Raw genomic sequence first — 26,870 nt, 5'->3', positions numbered from 1 at the left:
TTTCCGAGAAAGAAAAACCCGCAGGGTACCCTTGTGCGAGTGTTTGTGTGTGTGTGTGTGTGTCATGGATACAAATAAATCTCTTCGCTTCTGGTAATGGTGGCACCTCGGTTCGCACGGGTAGCTAAATCAAATATCATTAAAATGTATGCCCTTTTTTCGACGCCGTCTTTTCCGGGTGTTTTCGTCGTCGCGGGAAAAGTTAACCCCGTCGCCATGTGCACGCTCGCCGACGTTCTTCATTGAAAGCGCAGACCTCAAACACGACGGTGGCGTCGGTGGAAAACGAGTGGAAGAAGTAGCGAAGCGCGCACCGAAAGTAGTAGTAGTAGTAGTCGGCCGAAGTGTAGTAGTCGTCATGTCAATAATTCAATGCGGCGCCGCGGTTGAAGCACGGGAAATGAATGTTTGGCTTTTGGTGGCGAAAGTTGCCGGCTTGAGGTTGCTCGGAAAACTCCCGCACACAACTCCCGAGCGAGGAATCGTAATGACGTCGTTTCCTGTAAGTCACACGCTTTGTTTTGGGGGGGTCGTTTCAGGGTGTTCCGTTGCGCCCAACGCTACCAGTGGCTACCCATTCTTAGTGTGTGTGTGCAATGGTACCCTCACGCGAAAATGTAGCATTTCTGCTCACTCTGTCTATTAATATTCCTTTCGAACCGGATTCGACTTTCGCTCACGTGAAGTGTTTGCTTAAGGATAGTATGTGCAAAGCTTCGGTTCCTATTTTTTATCAGTTTTTCTTCCCCGTCCCCTCGCCGTCAAACCGCATCGCCGAAGTTTCGCCCCTCACATCGCACCCATAACTCATCCATTCCGAGTTGTTGGTGCGCCGGCCCGGGGGTGTGGGAAACCCATTCCGATGGAAGCCACTTGAACTTTCGATGGCTTTTGAGGCGGATTTCGTACGCTCGAGTGTCGGTGCGTGCGGTATATGGACAGTGTGTGATTCATGTGGGTGCCTTGCCCGACCCTTTGGATTTTCCTGCCGCACCCTGCCCGTGCCGGATCGCCCCTTTTCCGACGCTCCCCCTCTGCTAGCCTGGGTGGTTCTGGCGGTGGTTTCCATTTGAAGTTAGGAAGTCTGTTCATCGTCCTTGTGCTGGAAGCCTCGGGAGGATTCATCCCCTAACACACACACGCACACACATGTTCGCTGGCGCTTTCATGCACACAGCCGCAAAAGACAAAGAAAGATTTAGCAACTTCAAACTTGTGCGTGGTTTTTGCGTGGAAATCCAATTCGAATAAATTGAGCTTCGAGCCTGGCGCGTTCCGGGGAGGTGAACCACGGTCGGCGGCTGGTCTGGCGGTATGAGTAGCGGCTTTAAGGGTTTGTGATTGGGAGGCTCGAAAGCAGCTTTAATGTTACAGATGGTACCTTCGAAGCGGCACCAACTCGGAGAGATTCCGTGGTTTGATAGACAGCTGTTAATATTTTTAGGGGAACGCACTGTGAGAAGGTTTAAATATTAAAACTACTCTGTAGTGAGTGCTTACGATAGAACGATGGTTTAACACGTTAATTGCCACACAAAAGTAGGTGACAGCACCAACTAGTTCTAAAAAGAACTATAGTAATGTTAAAAATAAGTTATTTGGGAAGCCAAGTCTATGCTTGGTCTTGGAAAACCATCGGTTTAACATATGTTATAAAAAAATTTTATCGACATTTTTTAGAGTTTTCAGCACCTTTTTCTGAGTACAATCTTTTTTGATAAAATTTGTTTACAAAATAATCAAACCGCCGGTATTCAAAGATCAAGCAAAGACTAAACGTCCCAACGAATTAGTTTTAAATATTGCTATAGTTTTTAAGCTACATTTCCATTCATTTAGGGGGCATAAACTGTTTGGGGGGCATACACATAAACTAAGAAAAGCTGGTTATCAAAAATTATAGCCATTGCAGTTAACGTGTTAATTGTCCAACTTTGTATTAAAAACAATAAAACAATGATTAGAATGAGGTATTATTTTACACAAATTTGTTTATCCAATCAGTTGAAGTTTCCATCAAAATGTTTTAGAGGATCTCATTGAATAAATTCTTGAGGACTTTTAACTCTTTCAAACTCCTCACAACTGCCACAAGGCATTGCAGGGCAACGTTGAACTGACCTACAATACAGTACACCTTTTTACCTACCAAATCAGCATTTCATCGTGAACAAAGTGCTACTGTGTTGACTACTAATCAAAACAGACGTTCAGTGCTTCTCGTCTTGGATTCAGTCATCAATTATCACCGACATTAAATCAGCGCCCAACATGAACGTACGAGAGCACTCAGTATGCAAACGTGCTACGCGGTTCTTGGAACAGCGAAATGTCCTGTCCACTAGGTCGAGCTCGAAACACGCTGTCACACACCGTACGCTGTGTGTCAAATAAATTTCACCACCGTCCCGTAAGAATTTCCCTGATTTACGAATGCAAACACATCCCCCGATGGATGAACACGCGATGCGGGCAGTGGTTTGCAATCGGGATTCTTCGGTTTCTTTGCTAGAGAAGTGTGTTATGCTAATTTAAAATTTAGAACTCTGATAGAACTCTTTAACTTTTTCATGCGTGATCACATCATCTTGTGACAAGAAGCCTTTTTAGCACGAACTCCAAATCGTGCCGCTCCTTTAACCCTTTTTTCTCCCCCTTCACAAAGCGACAGTTGTCGACCCCTGGAGAGGGGACTTTTCTGACCGGAATTTCCTCGCTTTCGGTCATCTATCATTTTGCTGCGCCGCGTCCTACCTCCAACGCACGAAAACGAGGAATGACCCTCGGGCGAGCGCGAATCATCAATCGTGTCCATCGCTCGCTACATCCTGACAGCCGGATTTGCGTGCGAGTCGGTTTGCGAACGCCGGGACGCTCCATCGGGCATTCGACGGAACCGACCGTACCGTTTAACCATCGTAAGCGGCTTAACCGTACGGCGACACGAGTGTATGTGTGTGTGTGTGTGTGCTGCGTACGTACATTGTAGCGAAATGGGGATTACAGGATCAGCGCTTCGGGTTCTTTATGTTCGATGCGAGGCGGAGTTTGTTCAACAATGTCACCATACCGGCCTCGTTCTTCGAGTCGATATGAGGGTACGCTCGTGTATGTGTGTGTGTGTATGCATACGCATGAGGGATTTTTGTCATGTCTTTTCGACAAATCAATTGATGACCGCTTGTCCGCTTCTCCCAGTGGCGCCACCCCACGCACACGCCCAATCCCGCGTTCAATAATCCTTTGCACGATAATCCCCTTCCCGGCAGCATAAACTTTCGAACCAATGTCGGATCATGCCCCTCTTCCCTTGGAGTTTTTTTTTATTATTTGTATTATCCTACTCGTTGCCATTCGTGTTGGAGCCCAATCCTTTCCGATGGCATATGCAACCGTTCCCATTCCTCCTATCGGCCTAGAAGTGAAAAGGCTTCATCCTTTTATCACCGTTGGCCAGGGGGAGGAAGAAGAGGTGGAGAGCATTTAGGTGGGGAGAGTGTATTTCATTGTCAAGGCTTTCTTTTCCAGTTCCATTCCACACCGGAATGCTAATTTTCCGTCTACTTTCTTGCCGGTTTCGGGTTATGATATGCGAATGCGATACCGAATCAAGGTTTATGTGTACGTGTGTGTGTGTAAGTACCTTTTCCATTCATTTTTCCTTTTCACTTATTTACGCTGTCCAACTGGTTCTCAATATTTTCCGTGTTTTGGGGCTTGGGTATCTGCCGGGCAGACTTGCAACATCCGTGACGAGTTCAAAAGAATTGATTGAGCAAAACGGACCCAGCACGAACCGCGGTTGTGTGTGTCTCACCATGTCAGCCGACCTAAACCGAGCGACCGAGGGTGGGATTTGTTCGTAAGGGGTGAAAAAAACCCCTTTATTTATTTTTTCTTGTAGTAGTAGGCCATAGTGACCGAAATATGCATACGACGATCGGGTTTGGTGGATGATTATTTATGAAGCCGGCAAAGGATACGCGCCCGGCGAGCGAGCGAACGGTGCATGTGTAGCTGTTGCGGCCGAACGGGAAGCGGAACATCCGCTCCAACCCAATGATGGCGCGGTAAATCAAGGTCGGTGCGCGCCCATCTGGGGACCGTGAACTGGCAGAATGTTTGGGCAAGGCGTGTTTAATGAAGCCAGAGTTCATTCTATCGCTGTTGCCTTTTGGTTTCAACGGTGTATTAGAGCCGCCCGGGCATGCAAACGATGATACATGCGAGCTTTAGGTAGGACTTAGGATAATGATGTATAGACCAAGCTAAAACGCACCAGCTTGATCGACTTATGCCGCAGCGTGACGTATGGGTTTTTGATGATACCAAATTTAATCCATTTCTTCACCATCGCTAACGCTTTCCTTCCCTCACGGGGTTTCCCTTCTCGTTTGCAGGCGATGAGCACTCGCACGTCCATGGGGTGCTGACCAGCGACAACCTGTTCGACGGTACGGTTGTCACGAACCTAGAGCAATATTATATCGAACCGGCCGCCCGGTACTCGCCGGAACTGGAGCGCCGGCACGGTGTCCATACTGTGATCTACAAACTCAGCGACGTTAAGATACACCAGAACCACCATCACCACCACCACCATGAAGGTGGCAGTTCAGCGGAGGAAACTGGCGCGAGTAGCAGTAGCGGCGACCCTCGGACGGGTGCCACTTCCGGCGGGCGTGTGTTAAATTTAGTAAAAAACCAGTCTAGCGCTAGGATTCAATTCAATCAAAAGTCTGACGACGACGACGGAGGGCGGACGACGACACGCAAGGCGCGCCGGAAACGTTGGCTCGAGGAGGAACTGGTAAGTGACACTGCTGCGAGGAAGAGGGAGAGAGGGGTAGCGAATCAGCATATTCACGCGTGGGCAAAATTTCACGCCATAAAACGATCCGTCCGACTGGAAGTTGTCCCTCAAATATTCACCACAACATCGACCACCGTCCCTGTGGGCGAGGGGGGGACGCAGGCGGTGGTCACGAAAGCTGTAGTGCACACCTTCCGTCCACGTCCAACGCCTTGACGAAGGGACGAACGACGTGCGCAAACTTTTGGTTGACGTTACATAATTACTTTCCAACGATTCCAACGAGTAAAAGGTTGCTTTCGGCGGCCGGAAACCCCGGACGCGGTGTTTGGTGGGTTTTTGCGGGCAAAGTTTGGGGACAAGCAACAAAACGCGCCATCGGAAAAGGGATGGAAAACATCGGGCCCGGCACGCCGAACACGGCCGAACCCCTTTCGGAACCGCAACCCGGTGCCGTTTCGCACCTGAGAGCGTCAAACTTTTACGACGGCACCGTAAAACGACACGTGGGCAAATTGTCTTTCCCGCGTGCGTCACGGCATCCTTTCCGGCGATCCGGACCGGCGTGGGATTAGTGTCGTCTTTGCCGCTTCACCAAAGTTGGGTCCCAAAAACAGAAAAAAAGGTTAAACAAAAAGTGCGACCGCGCCAGTTCGTCATTGGAAAGTTCGGAACTCGGGCAACCCCGGGAGCCGGAGCGGGAAGCTGGGTGACCAACGGTGTACGTGCCGCGGTGTGCATTTCATTAAGCATAACACCACTCCTCGGGTGCAGCCGAGCACGCGGAGGTGTGAAGTCATCCGACGAAAAGGGTCTCACCACCACCAGCACCTTCGGTGGGGTGGCTGACCATATCGCAACCGGCGCCGGCGGATTACTAATCCGTGGGAGATCAGCGCCGGAAACATGACACGAATATCCATTCACATTTGTCCACCATTCATTTGTCGCCTTCGCCTTTGGGGTTAGCACGGCCTTGAACTTCACCACCGGTTAATATTGTCCAACCGGTAACGTGCCGATCACCAAATGGCCAGGGCGGTGGCGTCGGCACATTTGTTCCATTTGTCAGCATATTCAGATGATTGGAGTTTCCTGCTGAATGAGCCTTTTCGTTTTAGTTTGGCGTTTTCACAGGAGAACTTATTAGTCGCGCCGCGCGCACGACAAAGGCTGCAATTTGCGCGGATAGTCGTGAACAAAAGGTTCATTATCGATACCGAGTGGATTTTGGTGCAGGATTTCAGGTCTAGCTTGGTTTTCTGACAGTGTGGACGGTCAGAGTCAGAACAAATTTTCCTGGAATCTTATTATGGCTTTTGCCGGGAAACTCGAGGTTCCATTGGTAGAGTTTCCTTGCTCGCGGCGTTATTGTTATTGTTATCTTCCTTCCTTCCTTTCAAAATCTGATAAAACTTAAATGTTTACTGGCGGTCAATACTCAAGTTTTTGTTAGCTACATGGTTCTATTCTTTAATTTATTTACTTTTTTACACTTTTAGATATGGACAGCGAGCGATATCAAACATATTTTTTCTAGTTAGATTTTTGGTATACTTTTGATACCACTTTATCATTTTTATTTTTCCACTTTAAATTCTTATTTCGGTCTAATCTTTTCCTTTGAACTGCCTGCGATTCACAGGCAAAAGTGTGTTTTGTCACTCATGTTATTTGTTTTCCTAATCAATGTTCAAATCAATAACAGGAGAGCGATTTATATTAATTATTACATGGTAGATATTTAATCTTAATAAAAAGGATCCTCTTTTAACAGTAGATAGATGTAACAAATAGATTTCAATTTGTTAAAAGAAGTAGAACAAAATGAAATGAGACTGAGAAATTTATTGGAAAAGTAAAGCCAAAAAAATAAGTAAGTCATAATAAACCGCAAGATTCTGATTGTAGGGAATTTTTTTAACTTATCTACATTGCTTTGTTGAATGTAAAGAAATTTGTAAAGCTACATATACAACAACCTGTAAATAGTGGAAAAGGAAATTATTAAACAATAAAGCAGGTCAAACTATAGCATTTGTTAATACTCTTCTCTTGTTATTTCACAAGTAATTATAAGTCCAACTTAAAATAATAAAAGATATAAGTCCAACTTTGGCCGGACATTAGAATAATGGAAATGTCTGGAGAGATTGATCCGCCTCTGAGTGAAGGGGATAAAAGAGTTTATAAAATAGACTCAAAGTTGAGGTTCCTAAAATACTGATTTAATGTAAATTCACCTTCAATATGCTCACATTTACGTTAACTGTCATCTACAACGGTACAATATTTTGAAAGGCGTTATGCAGCTCAAAGGTCTATTTTCATATAAGATTCCTGTATCGCTTTCCTCGAGAGAGTCGATTTCTCTTTTCAAGGAAATCGCACAACAAGGCGACCGTAGTAAATCTATAAAATCTCTCGAGGACGTTTTGCTTGTGATTTCAAGGTATAGGAAGAATTGAGGTATAGAAAAAAACAATTATTTTTTAATTTTTTTTTTTTTTTTTAAGTGGCACGACATCTCCTAGTGGGACAAGGCCTCTCTCCGAAGAGAGTTTGTGTGACCGAAAGACGGTATATTATAGAACGGTGGTCAGCCGTTCGTAATACCGGAGGGTGCCAGACTCGAGATTCGATCCCACACCTGTGGTGTGGTGTTTCCTCGCGCTACCGCTGCGCCATGGGCACCCCCTTATTTTTTAATTGGCTCTTAAAATAGTTTATTTTTTCATTAAAAGATACTTAAAACCAATATTGTTTTTAATTGAAATTTACCTTTACCGTTACCTTTCAATCAAATTTATTTATTTATTATCGTATGACGGGCGTTGCCGTATTGTTGGTTTGTTTGTTATTATTGATTTGTTAAGTACGTCACCAGTGAGAGATTTTCCGATTATTTCCTACTTTGAATGTGAATACTTGCTTCCCATGTAACGGGAGGAAAATCGATCACAAACCGTTCCACTTACGACCCTTTTACCGCATTAGTCATGTTCCACATTCGCTCGGTGTCCTTTGATCTGCCGATCTTGCCATCAGCGGACGGAATGTGTATCTGCAATGTTTTGAGTGCACTTTTTCTATCTCACTTTCTCTTTTTCTTTCTTTTTCTGCACACAACCCCCACATACTCCACATCCGAGCGCGATTGTGGTTCCCAATAAATGCCGGATCCTCGGTCGATTCCGGCTCCGGTATGGTGCCGTTTGTTCGCTCCAGCGAGCTCTCGAGAACCCATTCTTAAGCACTTCCCAATCGCCTCAAGCACATGCAAACATGCTCCGGCAAAAGGGTTGATCGATTTCGTTTGAAGTCCCAGCTCCAGCAAAATACCGAATGTAACCCGGAGGCTCAACCCGAAACCTCCCGAGCCGTTCCACCACCCCGCGGTTCTAGGATTAGTTCTAGTGGACGGGGATTCCTAGCATGGATGGAACGAACGAACCGAGCGAACGACGACGCAAACGAATGAGTGATTTTCGAAACGATTGCTTTTGCAGTAGAAGAAATCCGTTGCCTAGAGCCGTTGGGAACGTCGGTAGCGAGAACGTGCCTCGTCTGCAACATGTGCGTTCCGCCCATCCTCCCCATTCATCGCCCTTTTTTCTTTCGTAACGAAGACGTTTCTTTTACTTGAGAAATTTTCATCTTTTAAATGTTAGTTTAGCAGAAAGTCTTCTCCGTCTTGGAGTCCTTGCCGCCATTGGTATTTCTGGAACTCGAGCAAATGGCCTCGCCTCCGGGCGCCTTCTCCCAACCCTCCTCTCAGCACCCCTGTGCGGGGCGCACTCCAATCAGCACGCGGACCACACGTAATTCCCACCGCCGACCATTTTCGATCCGGGCGCGCGCTAAAAGGTCGCCCGGAGCGCAACCGGAAAGCTTTTAGCCTTTTAGTTATTTACAAAGCTTACGCTTCGATGGCATTTGTGAGTTCCGGCGCTCCGGCGTTTCCCTCCCCTCCGCGTTCGAATCGTTCCGCTCGTTCGAAAAGCGAAAAGGACCAAAAAAAGGGAAAAAAGAAAGGGGCGAATTCTTTTCTTTGCCACCCAACTTCCACCTTCACGTCGGACGGATTGTGCAGTGGAACGTTCCCGATCCGAAGGGAACGATTGCCGCTCGCCTCACCCTCCCCCGGGGGAACGGGGGTTGAAATGAATGTCAAATCGAATTCTGCAAACGACGACATCGAACGACGGGCCGAGCTATTGACACAAAGATGCACCTCTTTTGCCATTTTCCTGCCCCAGCCTAGCGTTTTCTCTAAGAATGAGGTGGGTGGGGGGAGGGTAGGAGTGAGTGGTGAAGCAGGAAAATAAGGACTTGCTATCCCTCGGATGGCACGCCGGGTTCGATACCATTGTGAGGTTGCTGGAAAAGATTCAACCGGAAGTGGAAAGCGTATTTACATTTCAATGACTCAATTCTCCCAAAGGGGTTAGAGACCCGGGAGGACGGTGTGGGGGGAGTGTAGGGGCAGCTGTGTGTTTGCTGAGTGGCCCGAACGGTTGCCACTCGAACGGCCAGATTGCATTACTTCACCTAAGGAGCACGCCGTTCCACGATCAGCAAGGGACGGTTCCGTTTCCTTAAGAGCACCAGCAAGATCTTGCCCTCCTTATCCCTCGATCTGGGTTCACGTTTTCCTAGCGGAACGGGACCATTACTTCACTTCGGCAGGCAACGCGCAGTGACCGGTACTTGCCTACCCATTCCATCCATTCCGGAGGTCCATTAATGAGTCCCTGAGCTAAAGTGTACCCAAGACGAATGGAAGCATCTGGGTTTTACCTCCCGCTTGGTAACGTATTTTAAACCTGGAACGATTCATTACATCTATAAATGTAATGTGGTCCAGTGTTCGAATGATGCGGAGTAAAAAAAGTTCCTTCCTTTTCCCCCAGGAGAGGTCCAACAACGAAGATCCGAGCTGCGTGCTAATTTTTCCAGCACCACCAGCAGCCCGTTGTTGGCGCAAAGAATAACTTGCCCCCGTCACGCACGTTACATAAATAGAGATTCTTTTGTGTGGTTCCCCATGGGGCAGAAATGTTGTTTTCCTCCCCATGTGCACGGACATACACACATACAGCAAGGAACCCAGCAAGGTGGCTCGTTAACACGGCACCGGATGTGTCCGGCCAGGCTAAGAAGGTTCTATAATTGTGTTAATTAATTGGCATGCTTGAAAATCATCACTCTTCCACCCCCCCTTGGCCCATCCCCCTGGCTTCCCATCCGAATGAATTGGTCGAGGGATTTATGTTGGTTCGGAAGCGTTGACCGGAACCGAACCACTCCAGTCTCCCGGCTCGTTCCGGACGGAATTTCTAAGCCCGTGCTGGGAAACTATTTTCGAGAAAATCCCTTAACGATGAGCCCGGCATCGGCTCGGGGAACCTTGTTCCTTGTCCGGCATTGCAATGTGAGCAACGTTTCGAGCTCGTTAAAGTTGTTGAAGCAAGCACATTCTAATTAGATCCCTTTATGTCCTCTTTCCCCTCTCCCCCACAGGTGCAGGAAAGCAGAAACCCTTCGCTGCCGCTGGACCTGGAAGTGCCGTACAACAATGACTACACGATAGTGCGCAGCAACGGCAAGACGCAACAACCGGGCGAGGGAGTGGCGTCCCCACCGACCCGGCCCACCATCAACCGGACGATCAACCGGGGCATCATCGGCGGGACGGGTGGGAACGGGCCACCGATCCGGGCCCCGACGCCGACGATAAACAATCGCAAGAATCACTTCCTGCTGTACAACGTGTACAATCCGCACGGCAGCGGAAGCACCATCATCACCGGCGGCGGAATGGTGGCGGGAGGTGGCGGCGGTGCTGGGGCCGGAAGTGAGCAGACGCCGTGGACGCGCCCGGTCAACACGACCGGCACGAGCCACAACAAGGACCACTACGTCGAGATCATCACCAAGAACGGATCGACGCGCAAGAACGTCCCCGTCAGCGACCACCCGGACGTGATGGTGAACGGCAACATCAACCTGAACGTGCGGAACGATCTGCACGACCATCACCACCATCACCATCAGCAGCAACAGCAGCAGCAGCAGCAGCAGCAGCAAAAGTCGCTGGCCAACTCGCTGTACGATCGGAAGAGCACGTGTATGTTGTATCTGCAGGCGGATCATACCTTCTTCCAGAAGCTGGGCTCGGACGAGGCGAGCATCGAGTCCATCACCCGGCACGTGCAGCGGGCCAACTTCATCTACTCGAAGACAGGTAAATTATTCAGACTAATCAAATGATCATATTGTGAAATGTTTACAACTTTGAAAAATTTTCGAGATTCATTTTTCTTCATTCTTCTTTGCTGATTTTCTTTTGTAGACTTCAAAACTCCCTTAGTTTAACGTAATTAAATACTTTTTTCATTTTGTCTTAAACTGCCAACATTGGGTAAAAATGTTTCTCAAATACTTCGTGAAGTTTACAAAACATGTGTGTCATTTTATTCTTATTTCATGAAAACTGTCCTCCTTTATCTTATTCTGCTTTTTTTAAATTAAAATATTGCAAGGACTAAAAGTGTTTTCAAAATTTTGTGATTTTTCAACTCTTTCTTTTTGCAATTTTTCACTCATCTTACTTTGTTGGAGCAATATTTTCCAGAATTATCAAATGAAAGCTAAACCACTGTATGCCATTTAACCTTTTATTTTAACTCGCGCTACTAAAATTTCACATTCTCATACTTCCGAGTCATTCGAGACAGATAAAATGATTGTATCGTTTGCATATAATCGTTAAGCTCAGCCGTCTACACTACAACTATTTTAATGGCCCGGGATCAACGTTACTCGAAAGGTCACTCTTTCAGCTGGTGGATCCGAATTATAAGCTTCTTATCGCCCGCCTAAGCTTTTTCCATTTTAGCCACTCCACCATAAGGACTCCCATTCTCATAATCAACATTTCACCGATAATCCGTGACATTCTCCTTAAAAAAGAAAACGGTGGGATTATTCCGATCTGCCTTGCAAATTGCACCACGATCTCGACCGATGGCCCTTGCATCCAATTGCTAATGGTGATGGTGGTTCGTAACTCCCATGTATCGCTCCCCTTCCCCTACTCTCCGTCTCTCCCTCTCACGGCTAACGACATTCCATTGGTGCCGTGGAAATGCATAAGCATATCGTTCGATTTAAGTAATATTTTATTGTGCACACTATTTCGCCCTCGTCGAGTGGGTGGCCCGTTTTCGCAACTAGCTCGAATTTTCTGACCCCCCCCCCCCAGACAATGGCCGATAAGCTCTGGAGCGTCATGAATCTCTTAACCTTTGCAATTCTAACCTCCACCGTTTTGCTCTGCACTGCAAAGAACCGAAGCAGAAGAAGTGAAAGAAAATATGCCAGCGAGTGGAATGTGGATTACGAATTTTACGCTGGCGTATGCATGCTCAAACACCATTCGTTTGCAATGCTTCGGCACACGCTCGGTTCGGGAGGGGGACAACCCAGATTTTGCCACCCCCGATGCCGGAAAAACGAATCTCGAAAACCCTATTTGATAGCGACCACCGGAATATTTTGGGGCCATCTTTACCATGCGTTCCCGTTTCCGGAGTGTTGTTCCTTCCGCGTCTTTTTGTTGTCCGAAAGAGGGACTTAAATTGGAATAACCCATTCCCTCTCGTCGTCCCATTTCCCCTAAGAAACCCCTCGAAGTGCGGTAGAGTTTCCCAAAAGAAACCCATTGATGGCGTTACATCTTGTTTTTTTTTTCTCCGTTCGCTGCTCGATCGGCTTCGGAAGCACAACAAACCCATCTCCAACTCAAGGCGCGGCCGAAACGGGCGGCGAAGGAGGTGGACGTGTATGTGTATTTTATTCTTGAACATTTGCAACTTTTCGTCCTATTTTCGTTCGAATCGAAACGAATACGTTCTCCGCACGGCATCCAACATTTTGCCGAATGTGAACACGAGGGCGGAAAGGCGGGTTTTCCTTTTCCTCGCCACCGAGCACAAAATTGGAAACCGTTGGGGCCATCCCACCGGGCCCGGGGTGAGCGTGCTTGGCTAGACGTTCGCGTACCGTGTTGTTGTCGCTCAGCTGGAGCAGTCTGCTCCGAGCTCTTATCTTCGACATATGTAATACCGGGGCCGCAGAAGGGGGTTCCTGATTTTCTTTTTCCGATGTCGCAACCCTGAAATGGACGAGGCCAGTTATGGTGCCGGAAGCGAGGGGTTCGACTCTTCAGGTGTTTCCCCAGCAGCGAATAGGAAAACTGGTCTGATTGATAACATCGTTGCCTCCTCTGTGCTGTCCTGCCTTTATTCACAAACCGTTCCTACAACGGAACAATAGCATGGAACAAAAACCCCGTTTATATTTCCAGCAAACAGTGAAGAAAAAACAAAGATACAAAAAAGCACATTACTAGGAAAATAACCACAGCGAGGGCATATCGAGGGCACGAGCAGGAACGGGCGTAGATGTTTCCGCTTTTGTTGAAACAGGTTGTTTATTTTGTTGCAGTTACGCCGCTGTGTGGAACGTTAGAATAGATCCGGAGAAAGAGTATGTTTATTTATTTCCTAGAAAAAACGAGCGGTTCTTGCAAGCTCGAAAATCACAAACAAATAGCGACGCTGGTGTTATCCTTTGTCCTGTGCTTCACTTTTCTGTTTGCATCAGTAAGCAAAATGCAAAATAGAAACCATTTTATCGACTAGGCTTTTCGGCGTAGGGCGTTCGATAAGGAATTTGTGATTGCTATCCGTTTAGCATATTCGAGGAGGGGAAATTTTTTACATATTTCTTGGTCGAAAAAGATGACCTTTTCCTCTCTTTTCAATGTTTGATTTGGTATAACAAGATTAGAGATTGATTAAAGTGTACTTGAAGCTTTTTGAAATGAACAGGAAATGAAAATCGATAAAGTGGACGTATATTTTTCCTGGAAGTTAAAATTAAACATAACCGATGGCAATAGGACCATTTATAAGTGGTATAGTTTCAAACAACATACGGTTCTTTTAGTGTTCAATCCAATGCGATTCAAAAAAGGGTCACTTATTTTACTTCATGCTTGTCATGTCAATGCTGTTGATCAATACGATCGAATCAAACGGAAAATCCGTCGGAAGGAAAATGGTGTTTGAAGCTATGAAAACTCATCATCAACTCTGCTCTTTGGAGCGCACTACACAAACACTTGGCCCGCACCCTGATTGCGTGTTCCGTGTCATTCCACGCAAATCGCAAAGGAGCCGTTGTTTTCCTTTGGCAAACAGCATTTGCATGCCATTCCCAGTGATTGTTCCGCTCGGAAGGCTAAATATCTCGCATCGCACGATCATATCGCAATCTTGGATCTCGTTTCGCCGATGACTTACTGAACCGCTGGCATCGGGTAGCCGGAAACGTCACTCTAGAGCTTAATTAAACGACACCCCAAACCAGCATCCCGCGCTCGGCCGCCCGCGTCCCGATTCGATGCCGACTCGTGGCGTGTGAAAATCAATCAGATACCGATACGCTTGATCGGACCGTCCGGACGCTCGATGGTTTCCGGCCTCGTTCGCTCCCGCCGGCATGATGTCCCCGGTTGACGGTTTCTTGACGGCATTCCAGCGCGTTGGCCCGTCATCAAAATTTACCGCAGTTATTTTCCGGTCGACACGAATCTTTCCCTCCTCCCCGTCCACCGTTCGCTCCCGCCAGGACGCCCGGTCGGTGAATGTTTCATCGCCGGAACGCAGCGCGAAGAAATCTGAGAGGATTTAATTCAATTCCACCGTCCTCCGGCGAACGGTCACCGCCCTCGCCAGTTCCCGATATCGATGGGAGTAAGCGCGTGAGCAAAGCTTCCCACCGAAAAGGGTCAACGGAAGCGGCATTCCATCAGCGGTACACGGGGTAAAAGTCAATTTCCTACGATGTTTTCCAGTTCACTGACCCCCGGGAATCGTCTTTACCGTGCGTCGCCCGCTTCCGATCGCTTCCTTCGCCGATCACTCACTTTCCGGGCGAGCTGTTTTGCTCGAAAAAATATAAATAAACATCATCCTCCTTTCCTACCAGAAAGTTGTTCAACCTAAAGAGTCTTAGCGTGCGCCCGTGATTTGTTGAGCACGAATTTTCCCTCGTTTAATCTTACCACCATCTGCCCGGCAGCATGTCGTTCCGGCAAGGCAAGCGGAACAAATGTCACTGGAGTTTCTGGTGGGAAGGGGGTGAAATGTGCTGAAGATGAGTAAATTTGTTATGAACTAACGTGATGCGAAAGCGTCTAACGGGAGTACTCCAACCGCCACATAAAATGAATTGAAAGTTGAAGGAGAAATAGCAGCTGTTAAGTGTTTTTCAGCATTGCGTAAGCTAACTAGATGTATCCTTATGATAGAATAGATACACAATATCAGAATTCTGAGAAAAAGAGTACTGAATTTGAATCATTATTTTCCTTGAATAATGCAAGGCTACAAATAAGAGAAAATCAATTTATTGGATCTATAATTGGAAACAAACGGAAAAGACACAATATAACCAGCATTTCTGAATCATAAAAAGCCTTGATTTGAAAATAGACAAACGAACAGAGCTTGTGAACATACAACTCAATTCTCTTTCCATAAGGATCCTGTTTTTGCATTCGTTGACTCCCATAACTCCCTCCGATTCCCATTTTAACTCTGTTTCCACAGACAGGAAAAAAAGAGGGTTAGTTCATAAAGCCGAAACAAATTCAAAACAAGAACCTCATCCCCTAAATTCATCCAACGTTAAGGGAGGACGGACGCTTGCCTCACAAATTCAAACCAATGTTCTGGAAAAACACAACCAGATATCTGTACACTAGCTGCACCACTACCCCCACCGGCACCAAATGTCCGAACACTCCAGCCTGCACCTGTATAAAATCCACCCATTCGCAGCCAACTAGCAGCAACAGCGCACGAGGCGAGGTGATGTGGAATGGGGGAAAACACAATCGAAACAGCCCGGAAAATCGTTTCATTTGTCTCCCCTCACGAAGGGATTGTTGTTTTCTATTCATTTAGATATTTTATTTCGGTGTTGCCTTTTCGATAGCGCTTGTGGGGCGGGGGTTGGTATTGCTGGTTTTGTGATAACATCGCTCTAGCCCCCGCCCGGGCACCCTTCGCCTGCCACCGTCCAACAGCTTATCGTACGCATCGTACAGATTGGCAGTGGACCCTCGAAGGAATTCCCGAACTGTTTCACCGGGCACCGAGCCGAGCGGATTAGTTTCATGTTGCTGTTGTTACCCGGCTCGTGTGTATGTGGTGCGGGGAGCGAGATACCCTCCGCCGGAAAAGCGCACCCCTTCTCTGCAACCCTCACATGCCACGGGCGGTTAACAAGGTGAGCGCCGCGATAATGGGCCGGGATTGTGTTTGTGTTTGAATAAATTATTCAATTGCCTAGCTTTTCGTACGGTATTCAGCAGGAATTTGCCACCCCCTGGCTGGAACGCTGTGTGGTGTAGGTGGTAAAAAGTTTGACCAACTTTATAGTGGCCAACATATTTGTTTGTACACGCGGTCAATCCGACAACGCAATGTTCCATTGTGATGGAAAACGTGGAAGCACTTGCTTGAACAGTCATCGAAAAGCGAAAAAAAAAAATATAGTCCAAACATGTGAAACAACTTTCAACACACTCTGTCAATAGCGCACTGGATAGTTCACTATAGTTTAATGGCCCCTCATGGTGGATCACAAATAAATCCTGTTGTGTGGTACTATTGCGGACGAACATTTTCCTCGCTGTGCACCGTCTCTTGCTTTGTGGGTTGAATACGTTTTTTTTTTTGGTTATTTCAGGTATACCGCTTCAGACTATCTATACTGCAACCGAATTTCGCACTCTAATTGGATTTTTATTTCGCAGCATTAAATGACCCCGTTGTTTTTGTAGTCTTATTCGAATTTGTTTTTCTTCAAAAAATCTAATCCCAACCTATTTGCTACCGACTCGGTCTAGCTTTGGCATTTTCTACTTCCAAAGTACGACTACCTTTACATGATGGAGTTTATTTTCCGAACATCCGATCCGATTAAGCATGATCCACCAGGCGCCTCCATCGCACTCGATGTACCGGGCACTCCACCTACCAGGCGCCTCCATCGCACTCCACCCACCAGGCGCCTCCATCAGTGTGACGATCGACTGGGAATGAAATGGAAAAAGTGCTTTTCTACCTGCAGAAAAATCTCCAATCCCGTCCAAAATTCGCACCATGCGTACGTGCGGTGATTAGGTTAGCAAAACCAATGCGCGCAGGTTAGAGTACTGACAAAAAAGGGGTGCTAGTGGGAGTGTTCGCGTGCGGGACATCCCGTAGTGACGTACGAAAAACTATTTTTTTTTGTTTAGGTTTTGGTTTGTTCTATTATTAGGGACGTTTATAGGTACGCTGTGTGAGTTTTCCATTTTCGAATCGCTAATTGAACAAACCTGTTTTCCCCAGGTATTCGTTTATCCCGAAAGTAGAATTTTGTTTTTCTCGTTCACACGATTTGGACACACGGTGTTAGTGCACCGTCCCGTAGCAAGCACTGGGGAGTTTATTGAATTCATAACCGGCGTTCGATCGGCTAGTGAAATCGACAAAATAAAATGTCTGCATTCGACGGAGACGTGTTCCACGCGAGACCGTTTCACAGGCGCCATCAATAATAGCTTCCCGATTTATCCGCGCCAAGAAGCGCGCCCTTGCAATCCGGTGCAACGTGTGGTTACGCTTGTTTATCGCCATATCGCGATGCCGCGAACGGACGGCTCATCGTTGTGGCAGCTAACGAGACATTGTTGGCCTCCGGTGCCCTGTCATCGATGCCGGAGCGGGCAACTTGTGGTGCACCGAAATTTATACACTTGCCCGGGTAGCCGACAGGGGGTACTTGAAGCGTAGGGTGGGAGGGCAAGGAAAACATTCACCCGTCTCCATTCCACGCAGTGAGCGGCCCCGGTGAGCCGGCGGGTTCGCAGTGAATGGTGCTCCTCAAGTGAATAATAAACACCGGAAAACCGATAATTGTCTTCTGTCCCTGACACGTGCCTTCGGCGTCGTTATTGAACACTCCATCGAGCTCCGTCGGGACCGTCGGTACTCGGGCCGTCGGGCGACATTTATGTCACACAAACTCCGCACTAGAGCGCGCCGAGGGGAGCCCGGGGGAAAGGGAGCGACTGCACAACGGGCAAGCGGTTGACGATAGATGAAACATGCCTGGCATAAATTTAAAATTATCGATTGTGGTTCCGGGCGCAACATTGGTTCGATTATGTTTCTGTGGTCGCTCCGTTTATGGTGCCGCGACGGACGAGGCAACAGGGAGGAGTGGCGGGGGAACTAAATTGTTACAATTTATGGCAAAACATAAACAGTTGTAAAGCCCACGAGCGGGATTAACATTGAGACGCTGGGAGCGCATTTTAATTGTCTCTGCACATTGTATGAAAATGGCCTCAATGGCACAGAATGAATCAAAATAGGTTGCAATTATTCAAAGAGGAAAACATGCGGCAAAGAACAAAGGCAAGGGTGAAAAAAAAAGTCAAATAGAATGGATTCAAGGCAGTTGGATGAGAAAATAAAAATAACACTGAACGCAAACATCAATGTCAATCATGCGTTCGGACGGATGCTGCCATGCAAGGGAATCTAGTGTTATTGCTTTGCGTCACTATAATAATAATAACATTGGTTGCGGTATTAATTTGTGATTGATTTAACGCAGATGAGCGTATGTGATCGGCATAAAATATGTAAATTTCATGCTTTGTGAGAATCGCTTTATTGATGATGGTAGAGTGGATCATAATCCGCGAACAAACAGTAACGAAATGACTAATCTGTGCACGGCTCTGTATACTAAACGTACCGAGCACGTATTGTTAGTATTATGGAAGTCATATTCGTTACATGTACCACAAAAGAACATGGTCATAAGCTTAAAAAAAACAATTGAATGAATGAATGAAATGCATTTACAACAAAGCTTAAATTGGCAAAGTTATTCTATGATTTAAGCTCTTCATATTGTTGAGCGGTTTTTATCCCCTTTTTTGTGAAACATTTGTTTTACATCCGTTCGATATTTTAATTGCAAGTTTTTAGTTACAATCTGAATTATAGAATTCGATGTAAAAGAATTATATTTGTGGTTTCAGCTTTTTCACATTCATAAAAATTGCATTGAAACAAAACAACCTTTTTTCGAACATCGTAACATTGTTCGGTGCTTGTAAGTGTTAAAAAAAATTCTCTCCATTGGGCAATACGAATCCTGCTGAACGAATGCCTGACCGGTTCATGTTAAATATACATTCGTTTTCCCCAGCCCATTACCACACGGCACATAATTTATTTCGTGCCATTACTTCGTCTAATTAATACTCAATGCAACCGCCGGTGTTTACTCCCGGGCGCACCATTTTCCATTTCCCGTTTACGGGCCAAAGCCCCGATGCAGGTTACGGAGATGTGGGCGGAAGTCCGGCAAATTTGCTAAACTAAACGAACCGTGCAACACCTAAGCAGCCGTTCCAGCTACTGCCCAGCGCAGGCGTCTCGCCTCGGGCCCGCCCTTCGACTGATGTGCCAGAGAGTGTCGACTGATGGCGCAGTAATGCCAACCCGGGGGTGAAGGAAATGGAATCTGATGTTTTTACACAAATGAGTCCTGCCCACCATTGCATGTGTTCGGTGTCACGCTGCTTGGGGAAACACCCCCCCCCCCCCCCCCCCCTCTCGACAACCCACAGAAGACTTTCGAAGAGTGGTGTACCGAGCAGCGGTCTCGAGAGTGTGGCCATTCGATAAATTCACCATTGACTTCCCTGGGAACCGGTTCCCGGCTGCCGTCGGCCCGAATACAGGAAATACGGGGAAAAGCGTTCCCATTTAAGAAGTGCCGGCCGGGACACCAAAGACACCGGAACCAGGCACTGGCACAGAAAGTTAAGCCCAGCTCTAATCGTTGCCCACCGACCGGACGGGCAAATACACTTTTCTGGCTTCCCGCCGGCCGGAACCGGAAACGCATTGATGCTTTCGGTACGTAGCTGCCTTCTGGCAGGCAGCTGGCCGAGTTCCTACCGGTTGAAGCAACAATGGATTACGGGTACGTGTTCACCAACCCGACCAGCATGCTTATTTGTGAATACCATTAAAGGGCCCTCTGGCCGTGTTTATCCGAAATGTGAGTATGGAAATGAAAAAAAAGGTTAATTTGAAAGGGTTGCCTAAATGCTTTATGCTGTTTAGCAGCATACACTCGGGCAGATTACACTCCGATGCACTTGAATACCTGATGGTCCGTTTGAATGCGGTTATATTTTTACGAAAAGTTCTCTAAAAGCATTGCCTAGTCAAAAGAAGTAGTTTATAAAATAGTTTTAAAAGAGAGCGCAAAGGATTTTGTTTTGTTTTGTATATTTACAATGTTCGCGTAGCAGAGGTTCAAATGGTTTTGAACTACTATGAATACACATTTTCGTGATTAAACGTTGATGAACTATATGATTGCTCCTTTTTATTTGAACCATTTGATCCACAGTTGAAGAAGAACTTTTTCGATTTCATTCCGAATAGAGTGTTCTGTTTCCAGAAATGTACCATCATTTCGGAGGCAATATACCCTGTGAATTAAAGCATTTCCACATCCATCCATACGTACCCACGTGAAAAGAAACCCTCTTGCATATGCATATCGTTTTCCGATTCCGGGTGAATAAAATCGTCCGCCTTCTCCCGGGTTTTTCCAAGCCCCCTTGCCCCCACCCGTCACGCCAACACGTCAGTCATTAAGGTACGGGAAGAAAGGCAAACATTCAACAAATGTCATCATGCTTCCATGGCCACATCCGGCGCGCACGGAATGGCCCCCGGCACAGCCCACTCGTCGCATGAGAGTGTGCTTGAGTGGGAAGGGCAAAAAGAGAAAGGTAAAGAGCGAGGGAGCGAGTGATGGAGAAGTAAACTGTCACCTGCAGGCGTTGCCGTGCACAAAGAAAAGAATGGTTTAGTGCAAGGCGCGAAGAACGAAGGGTGACCAGGGAACCAAGGAAGGGAACATGAGAATACGACAAACCATCCTTCCCAGTACATGATGACGATGATGGAGCCCGACTGGAGGAGAGTTATCGTGGTGGCTCTTTGTATGTTTACACCTTTTCTATTTACCTCTGCTACTCGATTCCGTATGCAGTCCATGGGTGGAACAGAGGCTGGCACCTCCTTAGCAATCGTAGCCCCAACGTGGCAAGGTCGTGATGCGACAGGAAAAATGCATTTCCGGACCCCCAACCGCCCACCGTGAATCTCGGGCCCCGTCAGGCGGAATCGGTAAATTTGCCACCATTGCAATATGGAGTGTGCTGACGAATCCCAGCGGATCAAACGGAAATGGGGAAATGTGGGCTCCGAGTGGGTGTGGGTTCTCTTGTTGATGGCGTTCGTGTGCAGAACGAGACGAAAAAAGAAGTAATCGGAAATGAAAAGACGTGTTCCACAAACAGTCACACAATTGTCAAAGCGACTACATGTGATAGATTGGCGATTAACTTTGGCTAATAACACAAGGTATACTCGGTCGTTCGTGGACATTTTTTCACCTTATTGTTCATTCCTCTCCTTACACCGATTTTTTTTTACAAAAAGTGTAAACAGGTCATCTTATGATTTGGATTATCTTTCTTTCATTTAACAATTCTTTTCGTGTTATTTCCTTCCCTTTTCACAGATTTCAACGGTGACGGCAAACCGGACAACATCACCTTCATGATCAAACGCATCAAGGTGCACAACCAGAACGCGCTGAAAGACCCCACGTACCGGTTTCCCGGCAGCTACGGTGTGGAAAAGTTCCTAGAGCTGTTTTCAGGTAAGTGGTGTTTGGGGAAAAGAGCCCTGTACGAAATAAGATGAAATGCCGTACCGAACCGCTGGCATGGAATGGGTCGAATAATTTTCCACTTTTTATTAGAGCCAGGTATCGTAGGTAAATAATAATAAAATGCCTCTTGCGAGGGTAGCGTAAGGAGGAAAATGATCCAATAAATCCTAAGCAAAACAAGCAAAAACCGAAAATCTCTAACAGGAACCCCCCTTCACCGCAACGACCAGGAAGGGTCGAATCATTGGACCGAATGAATCGAAGGCGAACGTCAATTGGGGGAAAAACCCGATGACTGTGCAATGCATATTTCATTGAAGGTCGCTTCAATGCCGGCCGCTCGCTGGGTGAGTGGTCTATGTGCGTGCATGGATAAAGCGGACCGGTTGTGGATCGGGAAACTCGATTCCTGCCAAGTGTCCTCCCCGTTCGTAAGCTGTCTCATTTTTCACCACCATCACCACGGCTCGAACGGCTCGAGCAAACGAGCGACGCGAGCGGAAGTGCGTCCCTACGTCAATTTGGCTCGATATCGTTTACCGAGCGGTTTTGCAAGTTGGCGCGTACGCTACCATCGCCAGTCATGATACGACCGGAACGTAGCCGAACCCTCACGGTGAGTGGAATTTAAGCGTGAAGGACCACCCTCTATTGGAATGCAAATATGCTCAAAATTTGTTGTGAAGAAAAACAGGATGGCAGTGTACCGGAGGGGAGACGGCGTCTTAAGTAACGGAAAAAACGGAAATTGATGAACAAAACTAAAATGAAGCAACCTTGTTCAAGATTACATTTTGGATTAATACAGTTGGCGGGAATCGATAGTGTAAATTAATTTTGAACAAATAACGCTCTAGTAATTTCTTATACAAGAACAAAAAAAACTACAAAAAAATCAAAACAATTTGCATAATACACTTCTACAAATCACATACAATAAAAACAGAATTTTCAAGTATACATCATAATATTCCATGCAATTATCAGCGCAAATCACTGCAAGTAATAGTCTTTCGATGATAGTCGAGTTCTGTGCAAGATCTTTAGCAAAACGGATCGGTTGTACTTCTCACCATTAAAACCGTACGCAGACAAACACACACACACACACACACACATGCAGTTATTTTCCATGAGAGCTTTCGTGGAAAAAACGGGTCAAATTTTTGATCCCATTACTTGCCCAAGCAAAACCGATGCCATACGGGTGCTGGAGTAACGTAATAAGATAGAAAATTGCCAAAACGATGATTTACCATTTTCCATCCAATTTAGGTCGTGATTTATTGCATACGACCACTTCGCATTCTCCACGTGGCGTACGTACTGAACAACGAACTGAATAACTGGCCACAAGTGCAGCGGCCCTCGATGGAAGGGTTCTCCGGACAGGGCTTGGGCTTCTGTTGCCTCCACCATCCATCCCATCGTTTGAAGAAGCCCCTGCTGGGGGAGGGAAAGTTTCTGCAGGAAGTTTATGTTGAAACGCGAAGGAACACAGCACCAACACATGGGCAGCGTACGAGATAGACTTTTCCTTCGCTCGGATCGAACGCTTCCACGCACGAACCATCGTCTGGAGAAGGCAAAATCGACCGATTGGCTCTTAAATTGTAGCACGAGTGAGCTGAAATTGGAGCACCGTCGGGAGCGAAAACACAAATGAACCGAACACCACTTGATCCGCTTTATGAATGCAGCACCATTTTTCGATCGGTTGGCAATCGAACTGTTTTCAGAATAATCATTTGTTTAATGAAGATTCGAAAATGACAGCTGTCGAAAAAGTAAGAAAATTTCAAATGAGTAATAAAAAAATTAGAATTCACAAATATTAATGTTTACAAAATCTTGCTGAAGTTAAAATGATTATTTTACCTCATCAAATACATTTTGTTGTTGTAATGTCGGTTGAAATCCATGAAACCATCATTTCCTTTCTCTATTGAAAATTTCCCTGAAAAATGCACACATTCAAAATAATCCACATGCAACATGCAGCTTATAATAAAATACAATTAAAAATATTCCTCAGAAAGAAGACGAAGGAGAAGCAAACTTACACAATCGGTTCAATTACGCCGGCCCTATCGATTATGCACACAACTCTCGTACGTTGGGACCATATACTTGATGTTCAGGTATGCATCCGGGCCTCCGCACCGCTCGAGCAGCTCCAACGTTTCGATGATCAAGTCCCCGACACGCCGACCGGCCCGGAAGTCAATCTGATCGCCGATGTTGACGCGCCACTGCTTGAACAGGTTCAGCGTCGGAAGCAGCTGCCGGTAGTACGGCACCAGCACGATGCCGATCGAAGGTCCTGCGAACGAAAACAAGCGGGCAAACAGCAGATTGGTCGGCGCTCCTTTCCTTCCCTCGCTCGCTTTGATTGTCAATTAAAACATCATTGTATAATTGACGTGTGCAGGGCGCCTCGGAACGGAATGCAATGCACAAAACGTCAAGACATGGGCGTTAAATAATAATTACATGCATCCCACACCACGGGGAATTACCGAACCGAACCGAGTGGCATTCCACAGGCAGGGAACGAAAAACACACAACCGTCAAGGCTCGCAAACACAGACAAACGTGTGTGCCTTTCTGTGGAGATTGCTGTTTTTTCCCTCCCATTCATGAAATTACATTCGACCCCGGGCGGGAATGTTTCCCGTTTTCCCGGCGGTCATTTCGGGCCAGCATGAAATGTACAAAAGCAGCCCACAATCACACACACACACCCACACATACACCCTATGGCGGTGTTGAGGTTGGTCCATTTTCTTGCACAAAAATGCCACGCTCGTACGGCCCCGGGTTTTGCTGGCGACCGCCGGAGGCGCATCCCGGGTACGCTTTTGTTCTGGCAATTTTCCACCGCATTTCATTTTCCCCCCACTCCCCCCGATCCGCAGCCCTTCGCTTCCGTTGGCGTGAGGGAAACCGTTTCTTTTAGCTGTTTTCCTTTTTTTTTTTGGTGTCGTTCCACACGTCACATTCGACGTGGAAAATTGCACAATGTCAGCGGTTTTTTCCGCTGTATATGGAAAACCCCCACCCGGTTGGGGGCATTTCATAGGAACCGCATGGGGCAAAGGCATGGGTTTTCCTCATATTTTTTTGTTTTTTTTTTTTACAAGTGTGTCTCCTATTGTATGGTTTGTTATGGTTGTTATTCCTTGCTCCCCTTGTAACCTTATCGTTTGAGTTTCTTTCGCTCGGAAATCTTTCCATCGCTTTCCCCCGCACCGGGTGCAGCACATTTCCATCGCCACTCGGTAGGAGTTCATGTAGCAAATAAACAAATGGAACCAGTCAGGTTTTTTCCCCATTCGCAGGACGAAAGGAGGGCGTGGTTGGGACGTGCACGGGAGTTTTCACATATTTCCATCGTTTTTATCTATCCGTTTTGCTGGTGGTATGGATAAGGCGGGCGGATAACTCGTCCATTGGGAGCGGTAGGAGGACATTCCACACGATGCGGTGCACCTCACCACTTTAATTTTATCATGGCACCTACACACCTTCACAGGAATTTTCTTTACAAATTTGCGCCAACCACAGCGCCGCGCTGGACCGTCACATCATAACCACGTAAAATGTTGTAAAATAATGATGGCAACAGTAAAAACCATAAAATAATACTACCCTCAACCAACCACCCCCTCCTGCACCCTACGAGGGGAAAAATCGAGAAAACGAACATACTACGAGAGTTTTGGTTTTCCTCGCCGCCGTTTCCTTCGGAACCAACGCAACGAGTGCCTGCCCGGGAGACTCCATACACTTTGTAGGCTCTTGGTGGAAGATGATTTTTTCTACCAAGGGGTTGCTCGTTGCATCGGCACCATAAGTGAAAGAAAAGAGAGAAAAAGATTTAGCTCAGATCCTTTTACAAACGGTGGTGTGCACCATTTAAGCTCATCATTGTTTAAGAAAGACAAAGCCAGATTGTAACGATCACAGACACTGTACGAAACATGATGAGAAAATTAAATTCCGCCAAAGAACCAAGAATCAGATAGTACATCTCGGCGATTTATTTTACCATCAAGCTTCTTTGGAAGAAAATTGAATTTAAAAACATTGTACCGACAATGAAATTAAAAATCCAGCATCTTACAGCTACTGCAATTTATTAGATGCATCTATTGCTTGTTTTAAATCGCTATACTTATATGAATTTTATGCAGTGCTGTTTGCTTTAAAATAATAAAAATAATTCTATGGCAAACCTGCTATATTTTCCAGTATAAGACCCCTGCTTATCTGTTCATTAAATGAACTCACCTCGGTTCACCTCAATGAACGGTGCATTTCCGAATGCGGTGCAGGTACAATTATTTATCACTCGATTCAGTCACAGCAAAATTACATACTAACGATTACTGGTGGCGCCTGAAATCCCGTGGGATTAACGACTCGGCTCGGGTAACATTTTTCTTTATTTTATAATGATCCCCATAACGCCGAGTGTAGCGAGTGAATATTTTCAATTAGCTGTCACAACTGACAGTGGCAAACCCCTCCCCACCACCGGCGCCTCCTCCATGGGCAGAGTATAATCCCACAGAACGAGAGCGTTTGTCATGTTCCAACGTTAATGGAAAATTAAAATTTAATTTCCCTCCCCAAACCCCGGGAATGGCTTTCACCCTCCCGCGTACGTGTGTAAAATCATCTCACGGGAAACGGCCCCCGGTCGCGACGTGAGCGAACGGGATCGCGTAAGCAAGACGTTATTGCATGGGCGGTGGTGGGTTGTTAAAAAATGTCACTCACACACACACACACTCCCCTTCCAAGAAGAAGTAAGGTAGAGCGGGCAAGTCTTGCACGGAAAGAACATCAGACGCTACAAAAGTACGGAAAAGAAGCTGTCGAAGCACTCGAGGCATTAAAACAATCCCAACAGGTGCCGGAACCATAAAAACGCTATCAGCAGGAGTGGAGCCCGTTGCATGCGGTTCCGCTGCGACGCACTTCCGAGAACGATCCGGATAGAAAGTGCCGGAAGGGAACCCCGGGGCAGGCGGGGCGATAGAAACGGAGAGAGTATGCCTTAATGGACGTTCCATTGAGATGTTCCTTTTTTTTTTTTCTTGCTGCTATCGCCATTTTGTTGTTTTCATTTCATTTCTACCGTCC

At 46.6% G+C, this 26,870-nt stretch overlaps 1 protein-coding gene across 1 annotated transcript in view; it reads left to right on the top strand.

Annotated features, from left to right (window-relative positions):
- Window positions 1–26,870, top strand: part of LOC131259723 (uncharacterized) — a 154,331-nt gene that overhangs the window by 87,930 nt on the left and 39,531 nt on the right. Inside the window, exons 4-6 of the mRNA XM_058261296.1 lie at window positions 4,401–4,810; window positions 10,337–11,060; window positions 21,566–21,706. Coding sequence (XP_058117279.1) covers window positions 4,401–4,810; window positions 10,337–11,060; window positions 21,566–21,706 — 1,275 coding nt within the window. The remainder of the gene's footprint in view (window positions 1–4,400; window positions 4,811–10,336; window positions 11,061–21,565; window positions 21,707–26,870) is intronic.

Source organism: Anopheles coustani, chromosome 3, assembly GCF_943734705.1.
Source record: "Anopheles coustani chromosome 3, idAnoCousDA_361_x.2, whole genome shotgun sequence".
Taxonomy (NCBI): Eukaryota; Metazoa; Arthropoda; class Insecta; order Diptera; family Culicidae; genus Anopheles; species Anopheles coustani.
The sequence above is the reverse complement of the archived record's forward strand: the minus strand, read 5'-3'. Positions and strand labels throughout refer to the sequence as shown.